The 9,616-nt window shown below is 37.5% G+C and overlaps 1 protein-coding gene across 1 annotated transcript in view; it reads left to right on the forward strand.

Moving 5' to 3' along the window:
* The window catches only part of LOC106869562 (uncharacterized), a 16,774-nt gene that overhangs the window by 2,850 nt on the left and 4,308 nt on the right, over positions 1-9,616 (forward strand). The window contains exons 2-3 of the mRNA XM_014915359.2: positions 7,125-7,178; positions 8,764-8,829. Of these exons, the coding sequence (XP_014770845.1) occupies positions 7,125-7,178; positions 8,764-8,829 (120 nt within the window). The remainder of the gene's footprint in view (positions 1-7,124; positions 7,179-8,763; positions 8,830-9,616) is intronic.

Raw genomic sequence — 9,616 nt, forward strand, 5'->3', positions numbered from 1 at the left:
ATATATATATATATATATATATATATATATATAATAGATTGTGTGAATATATATATATATATATATATATAATTCTTCAAGGTGGTGCCCCAGCATGGCCACAGTCAATGACTGAAACGAGTGAATGGTAAATTAAATGAAATACAGGTACTTGTGCATTGGTATAAATGATACAAGTTTATTTAAACGGTACTGTGCAAAGTGCCAGCAAACTAGTCTGGCAACTGCAGGAATTTCAAGTTTCTGCTGGTAAATTAATATGAATGATAAGATGTTCCAGTGTCTGGGAAGCCAGTGTTGTACCTGTATGTTGTGGAGAATATATATTAGATATATATAACAACAGGTGGTGCTAATAAATTAGGTATGGCCAGGACCAATTTTTTGCTGAAACATATATTTATGTATGTGTGTGTGTATGTATGTATGTATCATCATTATCAGAATCCCTCAAAGTCTGTCTTTCATGCTGGCATGTATTGGACAGTTTGACTAGAGCTGGGAAACCTGAGGATTGTGTCGAGCTGCTCTGTCTGTTTATCTTCATCCATTTCATCATTTACAGAAATTTCAGTCGGAAATGACCACGAAATTGTTAATTTCAGACCATTGCGGACACAAAATTTTGGTTTCAAATTTTGGCAGAAGGTCAACAATTTCACAAGAGGGAGCAAGTTGATCACATTGAGCCCAGTGCTCAACTGGTACTTATTTTATTGACCCCAAAAGGATGAAAGGCAAAGTTGACCCCAGTGGCATTGTTGACATAAAATATTGCTTTCAAATCTTGGCACAAGGCCAGCAATTTTTGGAGAGTAGGTAAGTCAGTTACATCAACTCCCAGTACAGCTGGTACTTATTTTATTGACCCCCAAAAGGATGAAAGGAAAAGTCAACCTCAGTGGAATATTGTGACACAAAATCATCATCATCGTTTAACATCCGCTTTCCATGCTAGCATGTGTTGGACGATTTGACTGAGGATTGGTGAAACCAGATGGCTACACCAGGCTCCAATCTGATTTAGCAGAAAAATAATTAAAGTGAAAGATCAGTTGAGGAGACAGAGAATGAAGAGACCATGAACATGTAATGGGAACAACATTGGTGCTAAACTGTCTACTTGCGTTCAGATCAGTTAACCTGTGGTGAACAGTACATGATTTAAGTACCTGAAATACAGATGTTGTACAGGCTTACATAGTTTGGACAATTTATATCCTATCATTGTTTATGTTTCTCCATTCATATTTTGCTATTTAACCCTTTCGTTACTGTATTTATTTTGAGGTGCTCTGTGTTTCTCTCAATTATTTTAAATACAACAAAGAATTTAGTAAAATAAATTAGTTGACATTAAGCTAGTGTTAGGAACCTTAATTGTGATTAAGGTTTGGTGGAAGGTTTTAATTCAAAACTTATGAAATCAAGACATTTGTACTACAGAGCCAGAGCCGGTTTCAGCCGGGTTGGTAACGAAAGGGTTAAATCTATGTCTAAAACAAATTTAACTCGTTAGCGTTCAGATTATTCTGTCAAATGTAATGCTTTATCATTCACATTGTTTTTAATTAATCATTCATTATCTCATAGCTTTGAAATGTTGATGATGTGATTGTATATTTTTAGAATGGCATTGAAGGGTAGGTGTGATAGGCTGAACCTGTCTGGTTAGAAAATAAAAAAGGTAGCATATTTGGGCCAGATACAGCCAGTTTAAATGCTAAAGGGCTAACCCTTTAGCATTTAGAGTACTCTGTCAAATGTAATGCTTATTTATTCACATTGATTTGAATTAATCATGCATTACCTCATAGCTTTGAGGTTTCAATGATGTAATTGTTTATTTTTAGAATGACATTGTAGGATAGGTGTGCAAGGCCAGATCTGTGTGGTTTGAACATAAAGCAGGAAGAATATTTTGGCTGGATATGGCTAGTTTAAATGCTAAAGGTTTAAAATTCCGAGTTTCATGCAGCCCCCTCCATTCACTATCTCTATTTCACTGCCTTATGGCTATCACACATCTTACACACATCACATATTGTTCTCTGTATATACTCTCTGTTGTTTCACTACCATACACACACCATATATAGTTCTGTATATACACTATTCATATTTCATTACCATACAACGCTACTCCTTCATCATCACTACCATCATCATTTTGCATCTGCTTTCCATGCTGGCATGGGTTAGATGGTTTGTCTGAAACTGGTTTGTCTGTACAAGGTTCCAATCTGATTTGGCATGGTTTCTATGGCTGGATGCCCTCCCTAACACCAACCACCCCAAGAGTGTACTGGGTGCTTTTTATGTCCCACCAGCACAGGTGCCAGTTACATGACCTTATATACACACCGATCATAGTGTTTTATATACAATGTCTATGTTTCACTGCCATATACTATCACATACCATACACACATTACATATAGTCTTCTATATATATCCACTGATATTTCACTAGCATACACCATCACATATCTTATAACACATCACATATAGCCTTCTATATACGCTGTCCATGTTTTGCTACTATATTCAATTATACATAATACCCACACTATATACAATCATCTACATGGAATGTTTCACATTTCACTATTATACCTCATTGTACATTTTTTATTTGTGGTATGTAGTTCATATTGAGAAAAAACAGTTTTATCATAAAGGAAATGAAAGTTATCTATAACTTGCAGTCACCTATCAGAGCAGTTCATGACCTGAACACATGGCTGTTTGCATTGTTAATTTCGCCACTGCAAAGGGTGCATCTAAACACTTGAATACACCTCAATCTGCCCTAGATTCTGTTGTGTCAATAATATTGGTTTGTTGTCTAATCTCTTCCACTAGAGGAGGCAAGAAAGCTGAGTGAATAGATACAGATCAACGTGTCCATATCTAGTATACACAAGTGAAGTTGTATTAAATGAAGAAAGCCATTTATGTGTCGTACTTAATGTATACATACCATTGGTGAACTGGCACTCTGTTGGTTACAACGACAAGGGTTCCAGTTGAAACGAAATTAATGTGCAAGGGGCTGAGCACTCTTCAGACACACGTACCCTTAATGTAGTTCTCAGGGAGATTCAGCATGACACAGAATGTGACAAGGCTGGCCTTTTCATATACGGGTACTATTTGTATTTTCTAGCTCCTTAAACTGGAGCAATGTGAAGTAAAGTGTCTTTACTCAAGGTTGCAATGTGCCACTGGGAATCGAACTCATGACCTTATGATCATGAACCGAATATCCTGACCACTAAGCTCCGTTATTGCAGTATTTGTCCTGAGATAACATCTCTTATGGACATGCTTTGTTAAAAATGATAAATACCGCGAGTGAGTTGAAAATTCATCCCAACAGCAGCCAGTGGGAATACCAAATGCATTTTGGTCTTTTTAATAACATGTACTCACAGCCAACCACGAGCTACATCAAGGTTTTGTTGCCTCTGATAAAGGAAATGTTGCATGTTATTGCAAAGGCCCAAAAGGCTGAAATGGACCTAACATTTTTGCTGGCCACTGTAGGATAAATTTTCATTTCCTCCAATATTTATTTTTTAATGCATCATGTCAATAAGAGATGTTGACCTCAGGATGTATTCTGTGGTAACTGGTCTGTCAGTGATGTATTTACATTAAGTATGATTCACAGGTAGCTATTTTACTTGTTCATATGTTATGACTTCAGTTTGTGCCATGATAACTCTCATGTCCATTTTGACATATGAATGTCCAGTTGTTTAATCAACCAGACAATCTGCTCATTAGATTTGTGGCTAAGTTCCACAGACTCAGTGATAGACATGTGTGACACAGTTGTACCCTTTTGAATTATAGGTTCAGTACATCTGCTAGGCTTCCACACACTTTCCATCTCCTCAGTTTCACTCACAGAGCTTGATGGTACCATGTGAAAAGTGTTCATGCTGAAGCCATGTAAAAAACCGCCAGCACACTCTATAAAGTGGTTGGTGTTAGGAAGGGCATCCAGTCATAGAAACCATGCCAGGTGCAGTTCTCTGGTTTGCCAGCTCCTGTCAAACCATCCAGCCCATGCCAGCATGGAAACAGACATAAAATGATGATGATGATGTTGTGTCTAGAAGGGAAGTCTGATGGTTTATGAAATGGTAGGTGGAGTTGTGTGCTCAGTGGCATTGTCTTTCACACATGATTGCATTTCAGCAAGTCTAGAGTAGTAGAGCATGTGACATAGTGTATTTCGTGATCAAGAAGTTTCTTTTTTTTAAATGTGGCTTGTTTATTCAAATGCAGTAAAATTTTCTTTTTCTCGATTAATGTGGGCTATCAAGGAAAATAGGATATTGTCTTGGAAATACAATATGTTTAATTGTGAAACAATATTGTTTTGGTTAGAAAACTTCAAACTGATTAGCTCTATATTGAAAAAAAACCCAAAAAACAAAAAAACTGCACCAGCAAGTGTGAACAGTTTGAACAGTGCAAAATATTGAGACCATTAGGACAAACTGTAATGAATGGCCTTTGTTGTTCTGTATCAAATTGTGTTGCTGCATTAGACATCTCAAATTGCTGTGCACAGATGATTCTGTGCCTTGATTTTAATTTTCAGCTTTATAAGGTTACAATTATATCATAGGGAACATGGAAATAATTATTAGCATCATCATTTTCCATACTTTTCTCGGCCATTAGGTGATTTAACCAATACACTGCTTATTTGAGCTAGTGCTACTATTCCCAAGATTCCGAGTTCGGTTCCAGGCAGTGACCTGAATAATAATAATAATAATAATAATAATAATTAATAATAAAAATTACTATTTGTCAAGAAAATACTGCAATTCCTCATGATATGGTATGTTACACAATTCAGAACTTTCAGGCTATGCTACAATATATGTGAGTGAAATAATGGAGAGCATTTAAATGATGTTATTTTTCAAGACGAGCCGGACAGTTTCTGATGTCTTAATATGTTTATAAATAGCATACAGGCACAAACATGGCTGTGTGGTTAGGAAGCTTGCTCCCAGACCATGTGGCCTTAGATTCAATTCCAATGCACAACACCTTGGGCAAGTGTCTCTTTTATATTTCTGAGCTGATCAAAGCCTTGTGAGCGGATTTAGTACACCAAAACTGAAAGAAACTTGTCATATCTATATCTCTATCTGTCTGTCTGTGTTTGTGTGTGTGTGTGCCTTTCTGTAGACACCATGTAATAGTTGTAGATGAGCAGCATCCAGCATCATCATGCAAGCGAGATTGTTCATTTCCGGACTTCTGTGAAAAACATATCTAGCTATAGGAAAGTATTACCTTGCCTGGAAACAGGTGAGGGTTGGTGACAGGTAGAGCATCTGGCTGTCGAAAATTTACCTTAACAAATTCCCTCTTTACCCATGAAAGCATGGAAAAGTGGACATTAAATAATGATGATATATTGCTCTGTATGTATAGGCAATAATGGTTGCTAATACCCTGTTTATAAATACAAAATTCAAGTAATATCATGTCTGATGATATAATGTATAGGTACATACCATTAGTGCTCAGGTTGACTTGTTACCTAAAAGCTCCAACTTGAATTGCAAACTAAAAGCAGAGATATTGCAGCTGCATAATGATGGTTGGCTATAGGGAGTAATCAGTTGAGCTGGTACATGCATTAACCCTTTGGTTACCGTATTTATTTTTTGATGCTTTGTGTTTCTTTCAATTAATTTTAAATATAACAAAGAATTTAGTAGAATAACTTAGTTATCATTAAGCTAGTGTTAGGAACATAAATTGTGACTAAAGTTTGGTGGAAGATTTTAATTCAAAACTTATGAAAGCAAGACATTTGTAGTACAGAGCCAGAATTGGTTTCAGCCTGGTTGGTATTGAAAGGGTTAAAGCGGTAAAAGTATAAACAGGCAAAATGACTGGTTCTCAACTGGTTTTTACCTATGGACCCCTTTGAGTACTATTTCTTACTGGTGGACCTCCCCTTAGCCATTAATAAGTAGGTGATGTCAGTGTACATGTGCTACAGAGCACTGATGTATTGAGAGAAGAGTTGGGCATAAGGGGAATTATAGGCAGTGTTCAAGAGAGGAGACTGTGCTAGTTTGGTCATGTGATGCAGATGGATGAGGACAGATGCATAAAGAAATGCAGATCACTTTAAGTGGAGGGAAGTTGTTGAAGAGAGAGACCCAGGAAGATATGAGATGAAGTATTAAACGTTGTCCTCAAAACACTGAGCCTTGCAAAGGAGATGACAGAGAACTGAGAGTGTGATGCATTGCTGTACTTAAGAAGAACCACCCACCATGACAGAATTGACATCCTAAAAGCAAGATGCCACATAAAAAGCATTGGTGTGGGTGATGGTGCCATGTAAAAAGCACCCAGTACACTCTGTAAAGTGGTTGGTGTTATGAAGGGCATCCAGCCTTAGAAACCAAACCTAAACAGACAGGTGTGTTCCCCGGCCTTGCCAGTTTGTGTCAAGCTGTCCAACCCATGCCAGCATGGAAAATAGATGTTAAATATGGATGATGATGATGATGATAGGTATTTCTTTCAAAATTCCTGTTTAATTTTTCACAGATTCATTTGTATAGTAGTTGTATGCTGTCAACTTAATGTGACAGTCCCCTGAAGGGAATGATACTACTGTTGGTTAGACCTAGGAAGCTGAACCGCTTCCTGTCAGCCTTGCCGCATTTCCTGTGTCCTTATGTTTACAAGGGGATGACAAGCACCTTCACCCAGCTAAGTCTGCATCCAGAGACATGTTTCTGAGTCTTTGCTCGTCATCAGTCTGGAGGAATAGTAGAAGTATCATTGAATAATGAGAGAGAGAGAGAAAGAAAGAGAGCAACAGGAATAATAAGCCCATAGTTAAATGTTTGTTGCAGACAGTTTTATTTGACTGACTGCACATATTAGTGAGTTGAAAACTCTGAATTTTTAATCTGCATTATCAGACACACACATAAGCACACATATTTTTGTTGAAAGCTGTTGATTCACTGTTTCCAACATTTCCATTCTTTCTACATCTGTCTTTGCCAATCTTTATTTGCTGCTATCATTCTTCTCATTCAATCTCTGTTTTATTCCAGTTTGTGCCAAAGAGATAAAGAATCAGAATCTGAAACAGACCAGTTGTATTTCAAGTGAGTTCTATTCCTGTTTACCATTTTTTATTCATATATGATGCACACTCCCCTGATTATGGGTTTGAAATCCCAGAAGTGTATTGTCTGGCATTATTGAAGATAATAGGGAGCTGGTGAGCTCTTTAATGATCTGACTCAGCATGTGTCTATTTGAAGGCCAAAGAATGACAGCAGGGAGAGGGCACCTGTCCTTAATGCTCAGGGTATGCCTAGATTGGTTGGGGTCTTTGATTGGCCTTAGGTGGGTCCCCCTGCCATTAGACACTTTTCCATGTTATTTCGTTATCTTTTGTTTTTACTCCATATAAGCCCTTCCTCCACTCTTTTCTCTCATGTTCTTTGTATTGTGCCTGCTCTTCGACCTCTTGTGGCTAAGAGATTGATTATACTACATTCCTGCCTGTCTCATTCATTAATTTCCCTTCTGTGGTCTTTCCTTTATCTGTAGTAAGGCCTTGTTTTTCAATAGCAGAATCGGAAAAATGACATTGCAAGTGAAATGGAACAGTAAAGGATTTATACTGCCAATATTCAATGTACAGATACATTCAGTTTACTAAATACCTATAGTATTTGTAACCAAGTGGTTGAGAGTTCAATCCCATTGGATGTAGCCTTAGGTCAGTGTTGAAGCTCACTAGATGGACTGTACCTATTTTTGGAATCTGTTACCCTAGCTTAAACCTTTAACATTTAAGCTGGCCGTATCCAGCCCAAATATTCTACTTGGCTTTATGATCAAACTGGTCAGATTTGGCCTCTCGTACCTACCCTTCAATGTCATTCTAAAAATAAACAATCACATCATTGAAATCTTGAAGCTACAACATAATGCATAATTAATTCAAAATAATACGAATAATAAGAATCACTTTTAACATAGTAATTTGAATGCTAAATGGTTAACACCACAATTGCTCATGGCTACCTTTAGTAGAGTCCACTATTAGAAGCTTTCTAAGCCACTATCGTTCCCAGGTCAGCTCTGATCCAGAATAGTAGCACTCACCAGAGCCCCATCTATTGGTTAATTAACATGACACAGAAGGTTACTCACAGATACTCCGGTGGACCCAGGGCAGATAAAGTTCTTCAGCTCTTTAGCTACTCATCCTAGAGAAGGTAGCTCCATGCAAATCTTGCATCCTGCTAACTACTGGAATTGTAGCACTTGTTGTACCAGGCTGATACAAGTTTGAAAGATGAGAAAGTGGATCTGGCTCTACACAAACCATACCCCTCTATTCATTGTGTGGGGCCCTGCTACCAGATACAGTTTAAAGTCATACCCAGGACTTTGTAGGATCAGTAATATATATTACATTGCTGATTTTCAAATCCAGAAAGACAAAATGCAGTAAAGTCAGTTCTTGGTAAATATTTAAACTAAAAACATGAAGACATTACAAATACCACACATCATTTCTTTAGTCCAATATTCTACCATCTCTGCCATTCCATCAGCTCTTTTGTCCCCACAACATTGTGTGCCCTCATTCTCAAACAAACACATTGTACTCCCTTCCCCACCTCCGACATTTTGTAATACTTTGTTTTCTAATTACCTCTTAACTACTTGCAGTGGCTATGCTAGTATAGAAGTACACGAAGAGATGCTTATGGACACTGTCCGCACAATGACCTACAGGTGAGGAATTGCTCAATATTTTATTTACCTTTGCTGTTGTGTTCTTGCTTCATTTTTCTCTTCGTGTTTCAATTTATTTTGTTGCATTTTTGTCATATGTATTTTTCCTTTGTATAAATATTTATGGAGAGCCAAAGACAGTAAGGTTAGGGTGCCACACAATGATGAATTTAAACCTTTCTGTGACCATCTTTCTTATAAAATACACTACCCCTGAATGTGTCAGTTAATTTTGAAATTCATCAAGAATTAAGTTAGTTTTTGGAACATGATAAAGCAGTATCTTATGTAAAATTATGTTGGGTTAGGGTTAGGGTTAGGGTTAGGGTTAGGGTTACAATATAAACATTTTAAAATGAAAGGTTTTAAATTCTAGAATATATAAGTGCATGCACATTCACAGACACACGGACACGGACACACATATAATGTTTACAAATATATAAAATAAAAAAAATTGGCTGTGAGGTAAGTAGCTTGCTTACCAACCACATGGTTCCAGTTTCAGTCCCACTGCATGGCACCTTGGGCAAGTGTCTTCTGCTGTAGCCTCAGGCCGACCAAAGCCTTGTGAGTGGATTTAGTAGACGGAAACTGAAAGAAGCCTGCTGTGTGTGTGTGTGTCTATGTTTATTTCCCCAACATCGCTTACCTGTCGATGCTGGTGTTTACGTCCCCATAAATTAGCAGTTCAGCAAAGAGACCTATAGAATAAGTATTAGGCATACAAAGAATAAGTCCTGGAGTCGAATTGCTCGACTAAAGGCGGTGCTCCAGCATGGCCACA

This window comes from Octopus bimaculoides, chromosome 9 (genome assembly GCF_001194135.2).
Source record: "Octopus bimaculoides isolate UCB-OBI-ISO-001 chromosome 9, ASM119413v2, whole genome shotgun sequence".
Classification (NCBI taxonomy): domain Eukaryota; kingdom Metazoa; phylum Mollusca; class Cephalopoda; order Octopoda; family Octopodidae; genus Octopus; species Octopus bimaculoides.